We start from the raw sequence: 18,430 nt of genomic DNA on the forward strand, positions 1-18,430 counted from the left end.
GCGCGTGTGGGTTTAAGAGGTGGTGTGGAAACCAGCAACGTGTCTGTATGAAACTGGCACAAACCACGTCTTCTCAAATGCCTTTTTTTGTCCCCGTTACACAAAACTGAATCTCACCGTTTCCTCAGATGCGTTGAATTTGGAGAACTGGCTTTTGGCTGTGCAGCCAGCGTGAGGTCAGCTTCACGTGCGTGTCAGTACAGCTGCTTGTTGCTGCACTGTTCTGCCGCGTCAGCAGGCCAAGGACGCTCACGTGGTTATTCCCATGAAGGCAGATGCTCTTTATTACTGCATTTAAAGTACTCGGGGTGGGAAGGGTAGGGGCGAGTGGGAACCAGCTCTCCATTTCAGCCAAGATGAGCACTTTCTGGTGAGCTCTGTGTCCCTCTGGCAAGCCCGACTTGCTGTCGCTCACACAAGCTCCCTGCTGTCTCGAATCAGTGGGACCCATCACACCGACTGCTTCAACTGTTGTGCTGCAACACAGTCTTCCCCTCAGGCATTGTGCCTCCAGACCTATCCCCGCCTGAAAACAAGGTGTTTATTGCGATAAAATCACTCCTGTGCTGTAGCATACTTCAGTCCCAAAAATCACATCCCTGGCTGAAGTAGTGACCTACGTACAGGCCTGGGGATGAGCGCCAGTCCTCTGTACAGCTTGGTGGCTGGCCAAATAGTTTTACTTGGTTCAGTGAAAAAAGGGGGAGGGAGAGAAGGAATGCTTATTCAAGAATCCGTCAGCTAATGAGGGAGTTATGGAAAGCCCTGGATTATGCACAGAGTCACCTTTTTTAAGGAGTTACCATTTTTTGTTTACAGTGTTAGCAGTGATTCCAAAATGCTGCAATTCAGTTGATATTTTCACAAGGGACCAGCTGGCCTTGTGGGTTGTTTCCCCTCTCCCAGCCTCCTCTTCCCAGCCCCTTCCCTCTTCCATTTGTTTTCATTACAATATTGTCAACTACTATATTTAAGAATTTAAAATACCAAGTTACTTTGTGCACTGCCTTATTTTTCCTTTTACACCAAAACCTCTCCTTGAATGACGTTCAGTTGCTCCCTGTAGACTTGTCATTGCTTTGGAATACTGTTGGTGGTGGTCTTTAGCCTGTCGGTGGTGGTTTCTGACATTTTTGGTTGTTCAATGACTTGCACTTCAAATGCTGTAAAAGAAAACCTTTGAATATATTTATATGTTTCTACCACTATCATGTTGAACTATGAGCATTGTGGCTAATTCATCTCCCATGTGTGTTTCTTTACAGGCTCAGCGCTGAGCTGATGTTCATTAACTTTATTTGGTAGAAGAAAGACAAGAGGGAAAAGGGGAATGAAAGCGTGTGTCACACCTAGTTGATTTGTGTCTTTGGGTGAAAATAAAGGTCAGTGCTGGCAGCAGTTCTCAGTGATTTTCAGTTTTCCTAAATGAAAGCCAAATAGGAAAAAACGTAATTGCAGTGCAGCCTGTCTTAAGGGACTCCCATGGAAGAGAGCCTACAGAACAGCCTCTCATAATGACATGTTATGAACCGAAGGAGACAGTACAAATAATAGTGCAATTGTAGCCGCTCTCAGTCCTTTCCAGCAGCCAGCCAGAGCCTCAGGTGAAGTCCTGCTGCAAGGGCTTCTGTACAAGCATCACCCCCAGCACCCACGATGTGTGATGGAGGTCGCTCATAGTTTTCCTTAGTGCCACCACAGAGTTAAAAACTGCATCACTGACGTACATTTTACAGTGTTCTTTGCTCTAAATCCATTTCACTTGCAATGATTTGGGGACGGGAGCAATTGTGGGCAAAGTCCGCTCTTGATTTCTGTGTTTGTTTGCATTTGTGCAAGTGCATTGAGAGGCGCTTTCCCTCGTGCTTTCTGCGGGCACTGATGCTTGTACAAGGCAAATATGAAGCCCTAGAAGCTAAATTTATTAGCAGTTTCCACCGGTCCTTTCCAGCCGTGCAAGAGCTGCATGGGAAACGAGGCCCTGGAGAATCAACAAACAGTTTGGTTGGTTCCCTTGTGGAGGCAGCTTCTCCATATGGAAAAGGAGAGCGGGACTGGCAAAGCCCATGAGTTGTGAGGGGCAGTCCAGGGCAGTCCCAAGGTCAGCTCCTTCAACATAGCATATTTGTTTCTGATTCTTTAGTTTTGTTTCTTTGTGCTCCTGCAAGAGAGCGGTGTTATAGGAGGTCAGCTCAGTTTAACAGATGTTATTACCATAGAGGTCTACAGCAGCCAGGGCTGGTGTCCTAAAGGAGTTAGCACCTGTGTTAGTCCTGAAAGCCACAGTAGTGAAGTTTTAACCAAGAGAGGTAATAAATCTGCTGTGGTCTTCACGGCTTGGTTTCATCACGGGTAACAATTAAGCAACAAGCATGACTGTGGCCAGGGGAAGTTAATGAGTTTTCAGGAGAACAGATAAAACTGAGAATAGGGGCACTGAGGGAAGCATATGAACTTCACTGCACCCCATAGCGAGTCTGTTGGAGTGTTTTCCCAGTTAGAGCAGTACATGAGGTATACAGCCCTTTGCCATGATTTCCGCATCCAGCTTGTAGCAACCATCATCAAGATATAGCCTCGGTGCTTGTACTACATGGCTGAGTGAAGGAGTTCAGGTCCATGATCCATGTCAGGGCTGGAATTATGCAGGGTTGCAGGGGAGGATCACTGCTTTAGGGTTCTCCCTGGTACCTGATCTTCCTCCTGCCTTTACACAAAGCTTTTTTCCTCTTCTCAGCAGCATTCTGGTCAAACCCAAGGGCGTGCTCATTGTGTTCATCATTTATCTTATCAGACAGAAAATAGTTGCAAACCCCATTAATAGCTGAACACATCTGTGCCTAGTGCACCCTTTTGGCAATAATGACTTTATTGGGTTTTGTGAGGCCTAGGGAGGGAAGGATTATGGCCTAATTAATATTGCTTGCCAGGGGTTTGAAAGGCTGAGCAGGCAATGAACCGCCTTTTGTGGGACGTGTGTTCTCCTGATTGTCCTAAGGACCCCTAAAAAGCTTCTGGCTTCTGGTAACAACAGACAGTTCTTACTCTTTGACTGCCACGATGCATGGCCCATCCTCGCTCATTTTTGTTGGGTCTTGCCTGGTGCCTTTCTGCTCAGCCACTGGCCTCTGTGCTGTCTGTTAATACTGCCCTGGTTTTGATGTAGTCTCTTCCATAGTGTGTAAGGATGCTGGAGCACTTTTCCTCTTCAGGGGTAAGGAGTCATTTTAATTCCTGTATTTCCCTTAGCTCAGACCTGGTTCCGCTTTCCTCAAGGGCAGATCTGGATGTAGCTTCTTCTCAGTCGCATTTGGCTAAACTAGTTTCTCAGCTAGCTTGAGATGGATGGAAGTTCATCTGATCCGGCCAGTGCTTCTTTAAAGATGTACTGAGCTTGAGACAAGTATTCTTCTGAAATGTGGGTCAGTAGCTTCTGGGAGCTTTGGCTCAGGGGGGTCAGTCTTGCTGCCCCCAGTGGGAGCACTTAACTGCTTAAGGATTGCTCTTGAGCTCTGCAGTTGCACTTCAAACCATCATAGTAAGATACGCAGGAGCTCATGTGAGCTCCTGAGGGCTTGAACTGCAGTTTTGTTTGCAGTTAGTAGCAGTGATAACCTCTCTATGCCACTAGCCATGAAATGTTATTTGTACTACCCTCCCGCATTAGTCATGGGCAATATCCCCTTATGTGTGACACCGTGCAAAGAGGATGAAAGATGGTCTCTGCTGTAAAGAACTTGCAATCTAAATAAAAGGCAAGAGACAAGGACACAGCAAGACAATGTCAGCAAATAAAGAGCTGCTGCTCTTCTCTTTCCGTGGACATGTTTAGAGAAGAGCCTGTGTTATGACTGTCAAAAACTAATCTTCCCTCAAGGTAAGAATATTTCACACTGTCTGCAAGAATCCGCTTAATGATTCAGGAGCCACCCATCCTTTGAGGAATGCTGCCTGTGGGCCCTACTGCCCCTTCGCTGCAGGCAACTCTTGCTTTGAGCAGGGAGCTAGTCTCTCTTTTGCTGTCTTCCAAAGGCAGCTCCTTTCCAGCACATTTTAATGAAGCTATAAACCATGTGAGAGCTGCATTATTCCTTAGCCGATGCGTGTGGGTAGTGCCTACCACGATAGGGCCCTAGTGCAGACTGAGGTTTCTTGTTTCTGCTGTGTGTGCTTGATGGTCTCTAAAACCTTTGTGGTGTGCGTTCTCCTGGCACAAGAGTGGCCTGGCTGTGGCGAGGACCCATGGAGGCTATCACAATATGAATAATAACATCAGTAACTAAAGAAGCACCGGGGGAGAATTCTTCTGAATTAATTTTGCCTCAGAGTGGAGTGGGAAGCAGGGAGAGGAGGGGATGATGGGATCTAGACAAGCTCTGTCTGCCATGCTGCATTTTCTTTCCCTGGCCAAAAGGCCTAGGCAATAGGGCAGTGTGACAGATTCCTGCCTATCGCTAGAGTTGTCTTCACTGCCCAGGCTTTCCCTGGGCTCACCCTGACTACAAGATGCAGCCTGTTCCTGCTCACTGAGGTTGAAGCTGGGTCACAGCTCCTCAGCACTGTGTGAACAGCTGCAATAGGTTTGCTGATGTGCAGGAACCTGCTTGGTGACCACACTGTGCTGGAGCCCATTTGCTTTATTGGTCTGATGTTCATGTGCCAAGCCCGTGGTTTACGCTGCTGGTGGAGTAAGACCTTGGCTGCCTTTAGGAAGAGATTCATCACGGCTGCTTTTTATCCCCAAAGCTGCCTACACAGAGCAGCTGCAGCAGCGCAGGCTCTCGTAGGTAGGGCTTGTGCATTCCTGAGCCCCCTCAAAGCTGCCTCTTCCAGAGATGTTTTCTCCTGCATGAAGCCAAGGCTAACGGCACCACGGCAAATCATGCTGTGCAAACTCAGGCAAACGGCTTTGCTTAAGTACAGTGGGAATCTGTATTCTGGCAGCTACACTGATGACTCGTGTCTTAGGGGAGAAACTGAGCAAATCTCCGGTGCTGACAAGGCACAGGAATTTCCTAAAGTTGCATTTTTTTATTTCTGTAACTAATACATGAGGAGCCTTGTAAATGTTTGAGGAGAGGCAGGGGAAGGGGAGAGCCAGGCAAAGAGGAAGAAAGAAGAGAGGCAATATTAACGCCTGTGATTTAGGACTGAAACCATGCAGTCAGCTGCTAGGCCCCCTGTGTGGTGCTCCATAATCACTGCTCTCCTATCAGTGATTTACCAAAGGCATTCTCTGCATTGCAACACAGAGCCTTTGCAGACCACTCGGGGTCCTCTGAGGCAACCATGGCTGAAACCCTCAGCCCTGAAGGGCTCTGCAATCCAAGCTGGCAGCCAAGCGGCTGCTCTGGGATTTGCCCCTGGGTGTGCCTTGCTCTTTGTGTTTTACTCTGAGCTGGGGCCACATTTTGCTTTGATTACTCACGTTAATTTTTTCTTCTTTTTGGTTCTTTATCATCGTGCTGGATTTTTGTGTTTTGCTCATTAGAGTGGTGCCTGCAGCATGAGCAGCAGTCCTGGAGGAGGGGGAAAGGAACCTGTGTGTTCAGTGTATGTGAGCAGAAGTGCAGATGCTGTAACTGTGACGCTCTTCCAAACCTCTGCAGGCTGAGCCCTGTGTGCTCTGCCTGTCCTGCAACAGCTCATCACTGGTCTGTTGGCAGCAGGAAGCCACGTAGGTTTGGTGTGCACATGCAAGCAGCTCTGTTCTCACCTACCCTGACACTTAGAAGGACTGAGGCGTGTCGAGCACACTCTCCATTATCTGCAGAGTCACTTGTTAAGTGCTTTCCTGTGTTCAGGCGGGCTTGTTTGTCCATCAGCAAGTTTAAAAGCAAAACAAACCTCAATCTCCTTCCATTTTTCTGATCAAATCTACCTGCCAAAATTGAGTTTTGACCCAGGGATTCAGGCCGGCTGATGCTGCATCCAGTCATAGCTGTGCTGGTGTGGAAGGCCATTCTAAACATTAGCCACTTAGAATAATAAAACCCCCAAACCTAGAACCTGTATTTTACATGTCTACTAGAAGGAAACCTTACCCAAACAAGCAGTGCTTTGGCCTCAAAAGCTGTTCTGGTATAGGCAGGTTCATTAGTCCATTGCACAGGTTAAGGAAGTACAAGGATGACCTTTCAGCTTAGCTTCTCCAAATCTCCATAGTGATTAGATGGGACAAAAAGAACCTTATTGGATGGACAGACTGGCAAGGTGGAGTGAGGCAACAGCAGTGCAGGTAGAACACAGCAGTCTGTGCACCACAGGACATAGAGCTGGGCTGGCTTCATCTGGGTACTGCTAATGAGCTCATTGCATGTGATGTGCAATGTGCCAGAGAATCCTCACGTCTTGAAGAAGCCCTGTGATCAGCCTTCACTTCATCATGTCCCCATTTACCATATCACAGTGCTTTGGGGAGGGCCGGGATTTCACAAGCTTCCTCTTCTGCTCTGAGGCAGAACTGAAATCAAATGGAAGCATTACCAAAACGCATTCCCACCCACAGAGCCACCAGGCTAAGATACCACAGAATAACTCTACAATTACGCAATTAATTTATCAAAGCATGGGACACTTCGGTTCATCTGTTTGTTACGAGATTTTCCATCACAGCAGCTTGGGGCTGAACACACCAGATCCACGGAGGTGCTGTAACCCCACTGCGCACCCAGTTCCTAAATCCAATGGGGGTGAAGGCCAGAAGGGGAGCCACAAGCTGCGCGGGGCTGACCCCTGGCTCCAGTCATACCCAAGGACGCTTCCTCTTCTCCCAGCCTGTGGGGCGCGCAAGAACCCACGGCCTCATGGCGACGGGCGGGACTACAGCTCCCGGCGGGCCCCGCGCTCTGCCTAAGATGGCCGCTGCGGCCGCTCTAGCCCCGACTCGTTGCTCCTGTGGCGGCTCGGCGCCACCCTCGGCGGACTCCCCGGCCGGCGGCATGGAGCCGGCGCTGGGCTGGCAGTTCGAGGACTCCCTCTTCACCCCGAGCCGCGAGCGGGGCCCGGGCGGCGGGACCCGGGCGCCCTACGGCGCGAAGCACTGCGAGCCCCGCGTGAGGAGCTGGGGGCTCGGGGGCAGCGTGCGGGAGCGGGCTGGGCACGGCCGGGGCCCCGCTCACGGTTGTGCTGTGCCCGCAGTGGTTCCAGCGGGAGGCGGGCGCGGACGGGGAAGACTCCGATGCGCTGACGGGCATCAAGTTCCGGGCGGACTGGGCCTACCGGCGGCGGGACTTTGAGGTACTTCAGGGCTGGGGCTGCGGTGTTCGGAAGCTGAGCGGATGCGGCAGTCACTGGTGAGCTGGGTCAGTGTGTGTGTGGTGTGGAACCCGCCTGCCAGCCATGCCCAGGAGTCAGCGTAAACCGGCCACAGATCTGGCCCCCAGAGCCGATCCACATCAGGCTTGCACATCGGAGCGGTTCAGAGGTGAGCAGGACCGGTGTCTGTGGCCATGGAGATTATGGTCAGCCAGTTGGTTACACATGTGGTCTCTGCTCCTGGGAATAACGCCGTGTCCCACGGAGGCCGGCAGGTCACTGGCTGCCTTTCTCTGCCCACCCCATGAGGGGAAAGCAGAATGTAATTGTCAGGCTCCCGACACTGGTTTATGCGCTCCGACATTAATTGTCCCACCTCTCTGCTGCCTCCCGTGCTCTGGATGGCTGGTTGTGCCTTGGGGGTGCGTTTATGTTTACCATTTCCGCACCTCTCTGCTAGATCCTGTCCTCACTGCCTGCTTCCTGCGCTGGACTCCAGGTCATCCACACCCTCCTGACTACAGTTCCTGTTGAAACCAGCTGCTTCTGCCCTTGTTTCAGCTGTAAGAGCTTCTAGTTCCAGGCTGTGGCTTGCATTACAGGCATTTCAAAGGACTCAGGCCGACTTCTTGCTCCGCTCCTTTCACCTTTCCCACTGGATTTGTGGATGTTTGTGTAGCTCAGTTGGCACCAACTTCTGCGTTTTAGTGTTATTCCGGCACTACTGCTGCCTTGTCTATACCCAGCAGATGCTTTTCAGGCTCATCAGAGAGGGCCTGGAGGGATTCATGAAAGTGTGCTGAGAAGGAAGATGCCTCAGGCTGTGGTCGGGCATGGTTGCTGCCCTTGGGAAGAGCAGATTGCTCCTTGCTGTGTGCAGTGGTGCCCTCTTGGGGGAGAATGACACCCCCGCAGAGCTGGTAGTGGAACAGACTCTTGCTTCCTAATCCTTTTCCGTCACAGTGATCCATGTAACAGATGCAGTCTTTGGTCGTGTTGCTAACCTGGATCACTGTGACAGAACCAGAACTAGTCTGCACATAAAGTTACGGATTTGAGAGCACCCACCTTGGCAAGAGGGCTGGGGATAAGTCAGTGGGGGTAGTAATCTCCTCACTCACTGTGAATGCTTTTTTACATCAGCCAAGGCCAGTCGATAGGAAATGCCAAGGACAGCATTGATCGAAGCTGTGTCCAGTTTTAGAATATAGATGACTGTAGAATCATAGAGTCATGGGATCATTTAGGTTGGAAACAGCCTTTAAGGTCATAAAGTCTAACCATAAACCTAACACTGACACCACTAAACTATGTACTTAAGGACTACATCTACATCATGTTTAAATACCTCTGGGGATGGTGACTCCTTGGGATTCATAATGCCTGATCCTTGCCAGGTTATATCCCGTTGTCACATAGGAAGGTGAACGTGGGTGTCCTACAGCCCTCCTCTGATCTGCTTTCACCAGTGGCTGCTGTACTCACTGCACGGGGGGGGGGGGGGGGGGGGGTGGGGGTGGGGTGTCCCTCTTTAACGTGGGAAGGAATGAGCTTAACACCAGGGAAGAAAAGTATTCCATCCATTTTGCTAGGAAGTATTTGGGGTATGTTGCTTGGAAGCTTTTGCTGTTAGAACCAATCAGGTTTGCGAGGAACAATTAAATATTCATTTTGAGAGATGGGAGAATGAGCACTGCTCTTTAGTCTTCTGGTCTGAGCACTTACATGATGCAGGAGGAACAGAGACTCCAGTCTTGGCTTCACTGAATACTTAATTTAATGTATTTAAATGTTAATTGGAGTCCTGGTGAGTGCCCTGAGCATTAAGCTACAGAAGTATTGCTCATTCTTGTCTTTTTCCTTAGCCCAATTAATATTTAATTATTGCATGCAAATTAGAACCACCCTATATGAACAATGGAGTTTCACCTTCCTTGTGGTGTTCGCTGACTTGCTGATTACTTATGTGATGTGGGTACTTGCAGGTTCAAACCCTCCCCTTGAGAGGTCCCCCGAACTTCAGCTGAGTGCTCTGATCATTAAGTGGATAGCTAGGGGAAGGATGCCTTGTGTCACATATTGGCTGGGTTGGTAGATGATCTGTTCTGGATCAGACCTGATGGGGGAAAGATGGGCAAATGTGTGGTGAATCCAACACAAGTGAGGATTGAGGTTGCTTATCCCTGTCTAGACTTGGCTGTGTAGTACCAGGGCCCTCGTGTGTTGCTGGCATAGATGGTAGCTGAGACCAGGGAAATGAAAATGTGGACTTTAGCTCCTGAATTTCCTTTCAGAGTGGATTCATAACCAAAACATACTGTCAGACTTGCTTTTAAATGAAAATCCCTCACCTGTTGGTTTGGCTTTTCTTTTTGTTGACCCTTCTAGAAAGCTCTGTGTGAATATTCCAAATGCTTACTGCTCTTACCTCCCAGTAATACTGCCATGAGACGGGACGTCCAGGAAGGCCAGGCTCGCTGTTTGTCTCACTTAGGAAAGCACAAGGAGGCTCTGGATATTGCAGAAGAAATGGTAAATAATGCAAACTGTCTCTTAGGCTTTGAACATGAAAATATTGCTGGTAGTTCTTTCATATGGACCATTTTCTGGGAAAATAATCTTCATGTGCATAATCCTTCATGATGTTCAGTGCTCAGAGTATGTGGTAAACACAGGGTAACTGTCACTGCAGATATAATCACTCTTTAGAAATCAGAACACCCTGTACCACAATGAGCTCCCTGTGCAGGGAGGCTGGTAGTCCTGGAAGGGACTAAACATCATGCTCTGCCAGGCAGAATTAATGTAATGTAACAGGAATTATAAGAAAGGGGATAAATGGGAGCTTAAATCTTTCCACTATAAAAGTGACGGTTCAAAACTCCCTTTTATTTCCATGTACTCGCTGCCTAGCCTCCACAAAGAGGAGTATCTAACCACAAACGAAAACGTCCAGAGGCTCCGAAGTCTGCTAGAATTTGCTGCTGCTGTTTATTTTATATAAAAGGTGTTTATACTACAAAGAAGGGCAGCTGTATAAAACTGAAGGCAAATACACAAGTGACAGCATTGGGCCTTCAGATGGGCACAAGACAGTCAGAGGGGATGCTGTCAGTTTGATTGTGCGTGATCTCTATCATGTATCATTGAAATTAAGAGCACAATTTTGTACAATTTAAAAATTACCTTTAGTGGTATTTGTGTGTCATTCTTGAGGGAGACATTTCCTTAGGCTCTGAAGGATGATTCTATTCTGCTGGTTTTAATCTATTGGCTTTTGTTTCTAGCAAAAAGGCGCTACTAACACAGATCACTTGACAGCAGTTCTCAACCTGCAGCTTGCCATTTACCAGGGCCTGGAGAACGTAGACAAAAAGATCACGTGTCTGCAGCAACTCATCTGCTTACATCCTTTCAACCCTCAATACTGGAAGTTACTTGCTGACGCTTATATGAGCCTTTTACAGTTCGTTCCAGAAACAAATCTAAATCAGTCTGAAGATGGTGGTGTAAGGGATAGTAGTTTCAAAACATCAGCTGGAACAGAGATTAATTTGCAGCCTTGCAGATCAGATGGCCAGAAAGAAGGCCCTTGGTGCAGCCTGGCTACAGAAACAAAGAGGGAGAATGCAGTGACTTGTAATGGCAGCCGAGCTGCTGAATTCCCCAACCCTTTGGAAGAGCTGGAAAGGATGAACCAAGGGAAATGTGCAGCCTCCGAGTCCTGGGGACAGAACATGCCAGAGAAAGTTGGGATAAAGGCATGTGCCTCGTTTATTAGAGCAAGGTAACTAAACGCATTCTTGCAATAATGTTAACTTCTCCCAGTTGGGAACAATTTAAAACATATTTTTTGCAACTGTAGTATTTTCAGGTTACATTTTCAGGTTAAATGTTTGTTCCAGCATTGGTGATGCTGACTTGGAAACACTGCTATTGCTTCAGCAGAATCAACTAGCATGGTAGCTGTGAACAGCTGCAGTCTTAAGTGGAAAGGGTAAACCAGTGTCATGCACTGTTGAGAAGTAAAGTGGGTTTTGATGAACTTCCTCTATGAATCTTTTCAGGCAATTCTGTACAAAAAGGCCTGTTCTTCAACAGCTGCTCCTGTTAGAGCATGGCTGTTTCCCGGGTTGGTGTTAAAGATACAGCAGCAGAAGAGACCCAGAGGGGTGGCTGGCCAGTCCTCCTCATGCAAGTGCCACCTGCCTTACTTGCTTGAAGCCTCATGGTTGAGTAAAACCGTATTTTATTATAATACCCCAATCTGCATAATGGATGAGGTTGAGAAATGAACTATGTGACAGCTGATTGACAGGGCTGCATTAAAATGCTCTTTCTTTTTCTTCCCTCTCTTCCTAAGTCTCTGGCACACAACAGAAATCCCTAAAACAGAATCTTTCAAAGAGATAATTAGGAACTGGCTTTGTTAAATTAGTTTTGGATTTTCTTTTCCCCTCTTGCCTCTCAGTAATGTATTAGTCACCAAATGTATTTAAAGCTATTTTGTGAACTTCCACAAATGCTTACAGAGAACACTTTATAACTGCCCTGATAGGGCAAGGTTTAAGGAACGTAAAAAGAGAGACAATAGCTTTTAACTGTACTCAGACTAAGAGTGACTTTAATTGCTACTTGGGAGAAGTTAATAGATTTAGTGCTGATATTGAATATTAAAGCTACATTCGTATTAAAATCATGTGTTGCTTGTTTTAGTGTGAATGGTTCAGCATTGAGACAGTCATAAACAGTGGCTTTTCCTTGCTTGGCTACGGTTTCACAAAGGGTTATTATGGCTCATATTTGCAGATACACTTGTCCAGGGAAAGCTCCTCCACTACCCAGGGCTTATGCATTCAGTAGGCTGTCTAATATTTTCAGCTCTGTTGGATTTTGAGATGTGGACATTGTTTAAATGCGTGTGCAGGGTAAATTGCAGCTGGAGAAGGGATGCTAGGATTGCATTTTGTAGGCAAGAAGGTTCTGTGTTAAAGCATCAGGAATAATTGACTCTTCTAGTTTAGCCAGCTGAAAAAGGGAGAAGTGGTTTTCTTCAGTTTTCATTGAGATTTCATCCTTTTGTACCTTATAGTGATGCAAATTTTGAAACAAAACCCCTTCACAAAATAAAATACTTTCATTTTTACTTCGAATTTCACAGTCCAAACTGTACTGGATTTACAAATGATTTGTTGGCTCAGACCAACACATTTTGATGTTTATAATGCACAGATGAAAACTTTCATCTAAGGTCTTAAATCTTGTCTTTTTAAAAACACACACCTTGATCGTAACACCTGCTTCATTTAACTTCATCGAATGTGATAAGAAAATTTGTTGTTGTCCTTTATGCATAAAGCTTGAATTAAATATAGTTTCAGTAACGGTACTGTGCAGTCCCAGTGGTCCTTTTGTTTTACAGTCCTAGTGTGAGAACTCTGGAAGCTGCCACAGCTCTCTCAGTTGGTGATGGGGTCCCCCTGTGACAAGAAGCCACGTTGTGAGCACAGTGTCAAACCTTCACCAACCATGGTGGTGACTTCTGGGGCACTGCCCTGAATATAAAACTGTGGTTAAAGGTTTTAGAAGATCCTTCAGGGTTGGCCTGTGTGTTTGATATTTGTCTAACCCCCCCCCCCATTTGCAGCTTTCCAGGCTGCAAAGACCATCACTGCCCTAGGCAAAAACACACTGCTGGCTTTATTAGGCCTGAATAAGGATGTGGGACTCCTGGTGTGCTGCAGTTGATGCAAGCAGATCCGAGCTTCACTTTTGAAATGTGTGGTGAATACATGGGGAGAAAAATGTTTGTGCAGAGCAACCAGAGATACTCAGCGTGTTGCTTTTTATTACTTGTGTCATAGCAGGGATATTCCGTACCCATGGTCATTGATAGGGAAGTATGAATTTCTTTGCAGTTTTTGCAGTCAGCAAAATTCCAGAAGTGCTTTAAAGTGTGATATTTTGGTTGGGTTTAGGTTCACTGACTTTTCTGCCAGTTGTGCTTTTTTTTAACTGCCTTTTGCATTCCAGGCTTTTACTCCAGCTTGCCCAGTCACAACAGTCATCCTTTGCACTAGAGAGGAACATTAAAGGTCAAAAAGAGATTGATGGCAGAGTGGCACAACTTGGTTTCAGTGAAAATTCCTTGCTGTTGATGATCAAGGTAAGGGGCTGTTTCCTTGCGTGTGAGTTCTCAGCTATCCTTAGGCTGGTTGAGGTACTTGAGCCAGTAGTTTAGGCACAAGATGCTATGACACTCTCCTGAGCTAATGAATGAAGCCAGGAAGCAAATTCAGTTAGCTGGTGGGTTGCCCTGGTAGTGTGTTATCTGGAACTGGCTTGTGTCATGCAGGTGTGTCCCTGTTCCGCTGAGATTTTCCTTTTGGGAATGTTCAGGGTTTTAAGTTTCTCATTGGACTTTTTATTAGAGATACATCATCACTGTGTGTTACCTGGGATGCAGATTTTATCTTGTGAATTTTAGATGCCACAAAGTGAATGACAAGTATGAAATGGAAGTGGAGATTACTTTGTTGGTCACACCAGCATTAAACATTTCCAGAAAAAGCCAGAGACATCCTTTTACATGTTTTCTGTGTTCTGCTTGCTGTACTGCGTTCTAGTTTGAAAGAATACAGAGGAGGAGAGTTAACATTGAGTGACTTTATTCATAGGGATTAAAAATTTTTAGTGCCATTTATAGAGTTTCTGACTTTTATCTAAAGGAACAAGAAGAGGCCGTGGAGGTTCTAACTTTGCTGTCAGTACTACAGCGTTGAGTGAGTGGAAGCCAAGCTGCTGCTGGGTCGGTAGGCAGTCTTGTGGGCTTTCATCCATGAGAGGGCAGCAGCATGCAGACTATCAGGTTTTGGAAGGGTTGAGGAAAGAAACTTCTCCTCTTGCTTCACTTGGCCCGACACCCCCAGGAGTAGATCAGGGTGTGGGTGCTGTTGCAAGGTGAGCACACAGTTGGTGTTGAGATTCCCACTCCTACTCAGAGAGTAAAAATCCCGCTGTAGGAGCGTAGCCAGAGGCTGGGAGGGTTGTGCAGGTCTGGAGCTTGGGTTCTCTGCTCTCCCTGTGTAATGCAGAATGCAACAGGCAGATAGACCGCTTGATTGTGGCTTGGAAACTTCTGGATGGTGTGTAGTTCATGTGTCAAGGGCTTGTTTGTGAAGATTTATTATTCATGTAATATTTGCTGTTTTCCCTCCATTTATTTTCTTGTTTCCCATCTTCTTTCTTACTCTGTTTGCAGGTTATGGGACGGGATCTTACACCAGAAAAAGAGGAGTTTCAGGGCGAGGTGAAATGCATAGGCCCTTCATTGCTGTCATCACTGGTAACTGCATCAGCCACTGAATTTGAAATCAATTGGTTTGGTAGCCTCCAAGATGACTTATGTCACTTTGACAGACAATTCTGTTCAGATACACATCTCCCACCTTTGATAACTTAATGGTTTTGTTGTATTTATTCTCATCTCTCCAAATGATGATGGAGTGATACATGCAATAAAGTTCATACTACATTTTTTAAGAATTCTTGTTGTATGTCTTGTAAGAACATATATATAAATCTCTTCATCCAGACTCTTCTTAACGTCTCATTTTCTTTGTTCACTGTTTCTATTCAAATTAATAAGGAATCCAGTATAAAAGTGAGCCTCCAGTTCAGCTTTCAGAGGTAGCTTTCCACCATAAACCTCACCATGTTGTGCTCGACATGCCTGTGACTTTGAGGCCTGCAGTGCTGGTGGAGGGGAAGACTTCCTTCATGATGGCCAGTTTGAAAGGTTCTTGGTATCACATCCAATGTTGTTGCATTTAAGGCCATGAAAACAGCCATTTTCTAATGATGTTTTTAGTCTTGATGAATTGACATTACAGGGATTTCCTGCTCAGAGGTGGATAGCTAGAAATATGAAATATATTTGTGCTGGGAAATTGTCAATTCCATCTTGTTCAGGAAAAAAAACCTCAAAGTGGTAAATCACTTGGAACTGGAAGGAGATTTTCTTTCTTCAAAGTTAATTGATTTTTGAAGGTCTAAAACCAGCTACAGTCGTGTCGTCAGTGTGCTGAGACGAGGGAGGAGGAAACTGTCAGGGTTGCTCATATGTACTGAAGAGGGTTTAATCAGATCATATCCTTTATAAAACCCTGAGAGGAAGAAGATCTTCGCTGTGAAAACTGGCAGTGTCATTTCCGTACCATACAGCTCCTTATGTGATGCTTTCAGTTGACAGTGACACCACTTCGCTTGACTTTCCAAGGCAGTGATGCTTCGGGCTCCTACAAAAAAGTCAGAGATTATCCTGTAGTTTCTTGTGCTTGAAATAATTGACATTTGAGGCAAACAAGATGTGTCTTCCCTCATCTTCTTATATACTGAGACTTCAGTTCTTCATAGCTTTTTGTAAATGTGTTTTTTTAAGCGATATTGTTTAAACCCAGGAATCTCTCAGACATCATTTACCGTGACTTTTCTTGATGTTTTCTTTCTGAAGTACTAAAGAGTGCTGAAACTCTGCGTAGCTCACAATTGAGTGGTAATTCACCATATGTGAACATGCTCTGTATCTACTACTTTTAGGTGAATTTTAGAGCTTTAAGATACTGGTTGGGGACCCAGTTCCTAACTCTCACTATGGTGCAGCCCTCTGAGAAGTTGACTGTGAAACCTCTTGGAAAAGTGGAATATCGCCTTCAGCCATGTCCAATTATCTTTGATAGTTTGGTGACTTAATGCAATTAAACCACATCCTGGTCAGCCTGTTACGAAAGATGATGACTTTGCAGTACACTTGGGTAAGCATTAACACACTCAGAGCATATTACAGAATATTTGGTTTAGTCATGCTTGCGCTTTGCTAGGTGGAAATTCTTGTGTGTGTGCGTGGAGCGCTGTATTTGTATGGCAGTGAAGCCCGCCTGAGGGGCTGGGGATGCTTTTAAGACTTAACTTGTGTTGTAAGTTTTCAGCAGAGACTGTCCATAACGTGCTGTAAATTAATGATGATGTTGGAGTCAACAGTAGACAGTCTTGCAGCAAAGACACAGCAAAAGCTTAGTGTCGGATGTGTCAGCAAAAAACCGGAGCAGGGACTTCTCCTTTTCTTAATCTGAAGGTTGTAAGTAGCCACATAAGATGGCTCTAATTTGTTTTACCACAGCTCTCAAGTAGGTTCAGTTGTTAGGACACCAGAACACAGCTTTTGTGGAGCCAGGTCTGTATAGATACTTAACGGGAGCTCACCACGAGTTTGCTTCACTGTTTAGGAGGTGGAAATAGCGTTGAAGCTATTACAGCAGCAAATTAAATACTTGCCAAATGCTGTCAGTTTGTGACCGAGGTGTCCAAAGTACACAAAGGTCTGGAGTCTCTTTGGTGTGCGTGCAGTGTTTGACTTGAGGTGGTGTCTCAGGCTGGGAAGACAACAAGTTAACTCCCCGCTGGCTCTGGAGTGGAAGGCGAGCGGCAGCTCTTACCAACGGGCAGTATTTTCTCAAACATAACAATAAAGCAAAAATGTTGGGTTAAACTTCTGCAAAGCAAACAACATGAACGTTGTTCTGAACGTGTGACATAGTTACTGTCCCAGATAACCAGTGCTTATTGCACTGGAGCTATGAAATACTCCTTTGTTCCACTTGTGCCTGGCTATCTCTCATCTCAGCTACTTCAATTCCTCCTTTTTTGGCCTGCTCCTTCCTTCTTTGGCATGCCACTTCCAGCGCCAGTTTTCTGTTTCTGATCATATCTTACAAGGGGGTTTGTGTTTCTGTCTTGCATTTTGAATGCCTCATCGTTACTTCTGTGTTCTGCATAATTCTACATCTGCCAATAGATTTCTTCATGTTTCAGCTCTTATGAGCCCAAACGATCTATGATTGCATGGTTATTGGTATTTGTACACAAACCAGTGCTCCATGCTGAGTTAAATAGGAAATTAGAGTATTGCAGATTGCAAGTGAGAATCCATTGACAGTTACTGAGGTTTGATTTTGTTGGTTTAACACTTGCTCATGTTACAGATGCTTTGGGAACAACCCTCTGATGCTGGTTGTGATGCTTCTGAAATGGTTTCAGTGTACAAATACAATCTAATAGTGTGTCTTGCTTTTGAGTCTTTGAATGCTGCTGGCTTTGAGGTGAAGGAACACGATAGTGCTGTAACTAGTGACATTAATGCAGTTTTCTCCATCACAGAATCACAGGCTGGTTTGGGTTGGAAGGGACCTTAAAGCTCACCCAGTTCCAACCCCCTGCCACGGGCAGGGACAGCTTTCACTAGACTAGGGTACTCCAAGCCCCATCCAGCCTGGCCTTGAACACTGCCAGGGATGGGGCAGCCACAGCTTCTCTGGGCAACCTGTGCCAGCACCTCAGCACCATCACAGTAAAGAGTTTCTTCCTAACATCTAATCTTAATCTCTGCTCTTTCAGTTTAAAGCCATTCCCTCTTGTCCTATCACTGTGTGGTGAATTGACCATGGCTGGCTGCCAGGTGCCCACTTAGGTACTCTATCAATCAATCCCCTTTCTCAACATGACAGGGAATGTAAAAGTAAGGAAAAAATACAAGGACTTGTGGGTTGAGATGAAGTCAGTTTAATACAGAAAAAGCAAAGGCTGTGTGCGGAAACAAAGGCAAACAAAAATCTTCAATCCATACTTCCTAGCAGCAGGCAATGTCATTGTAAAAGTATGTTGGTAGTCCTCAGTTTGCTTATAAGGAATCAAGGCTTACAGCACAGGGTCGTGCTTGTACCCCCAGCCAAGAGCCACCTTTATGGCTGGCCATAACAAGGGGTTGAGCTAGTGCCACTTTGCCTTCTTTACAGCACCTGCACACGCAATGGAAGAAAACAAAAATGTGAGCAAATCTGAGACAGGACCTGGGGCTCTGCAGAGCCCCCTTCCCAACTGCAGCTATGGTGCTGGGGTGCTGAGGATGGTAATCTGGCTTCTGCACAGGCCCCTGCAAAGCCTGGGTAAGGCCTCAGGGCACTCTGGAGGGGAATTAGCATCTTTTGTAGGTTGTGTCCCAAGTGCTGGATGCAGTGCTCTAAGTGGGCTCTCACAAGAGCAGAGTAGAGGGGCAGGATCACCTCCTTCGACCTGCTGGTCACGCTCCTTTTGATGCAGCCCAGGATATGGTTGGTTT

At 46.2% G+C, this 18,430-nt stretch overlaps 1 protein-coding gene across 1 annotated transcript; it reads left to right on the forward strand.

Moving 5' to 3' along the window:
- Positions 1-6,924: 6,924 nt before the first annotated feature.
- Positions 6,925-14,802, forward strand: CUNH8orf76 (chromosome unknown C8orf76 homolog). Its single transcript, XM_057429780.1, has 6 exons — positions 6,925-7,055; positions 7,141-7,239; positions 9,646-9,789; positions 10,545-11,044; positions 13,291-13,423; positions 14,519-14,802. The coding sequence occupies exons 1-6, from the start codon at positions 6,942-6,944 to the stop codon at positions 14,717-14,719; spliced, it is 1,191 nt and encodes a 396-aa protein (XP_057285763.1). The 5' UTR covers positions 6,925-6,941; the 3' UTR covers positions 14,720-14,802.
- Positions 14,803-18,430: the final 3,628 nt, after the last annotated feature.

The sequence above is a fragment of the Pezoporus wallicus genome, unplaced genomic scaffold, assembly GCF_028554395.1.
Source record: "Pezoporus wallicus isolate ANWC-B61680 ecotype Strahan unplaced genomic scaffold, APGP_CSIRO_Pwel_v1 contig_7545, whole genome shotgun sequence".
Classification (NCBI taxonomy): domain Eukaryota; kingdom Metazoa; phylum Chordata; class Aves; order Psittaciformes; family Psittacidae; genus Pezoporus; species Pezoporus wallicus.

Coding starts and splice junctions, on each gene's coding strand:
- CUNH8orf76 (XM_057429780.1), top strand. CDS start 6,942: ATGGAGCCGGCGCTGGGCTGGCAGTTCGAGGACTCCCTCTTCACCCCG. Junction 9,790..10,544: donor TGGATATTGCAGAAGAAATG/GTAAATAATGCA, acceptor TTTTGTTTCTAG/CAAAAAGGCGCTACTAACAC. Junction 13,424..14,518: donor CCTTGCTGTTGATGATCAAG/GTAAGGGGCTGT, acceptor CTCTGTTTGCAG/GTTATGGGACGGGATCTTAC.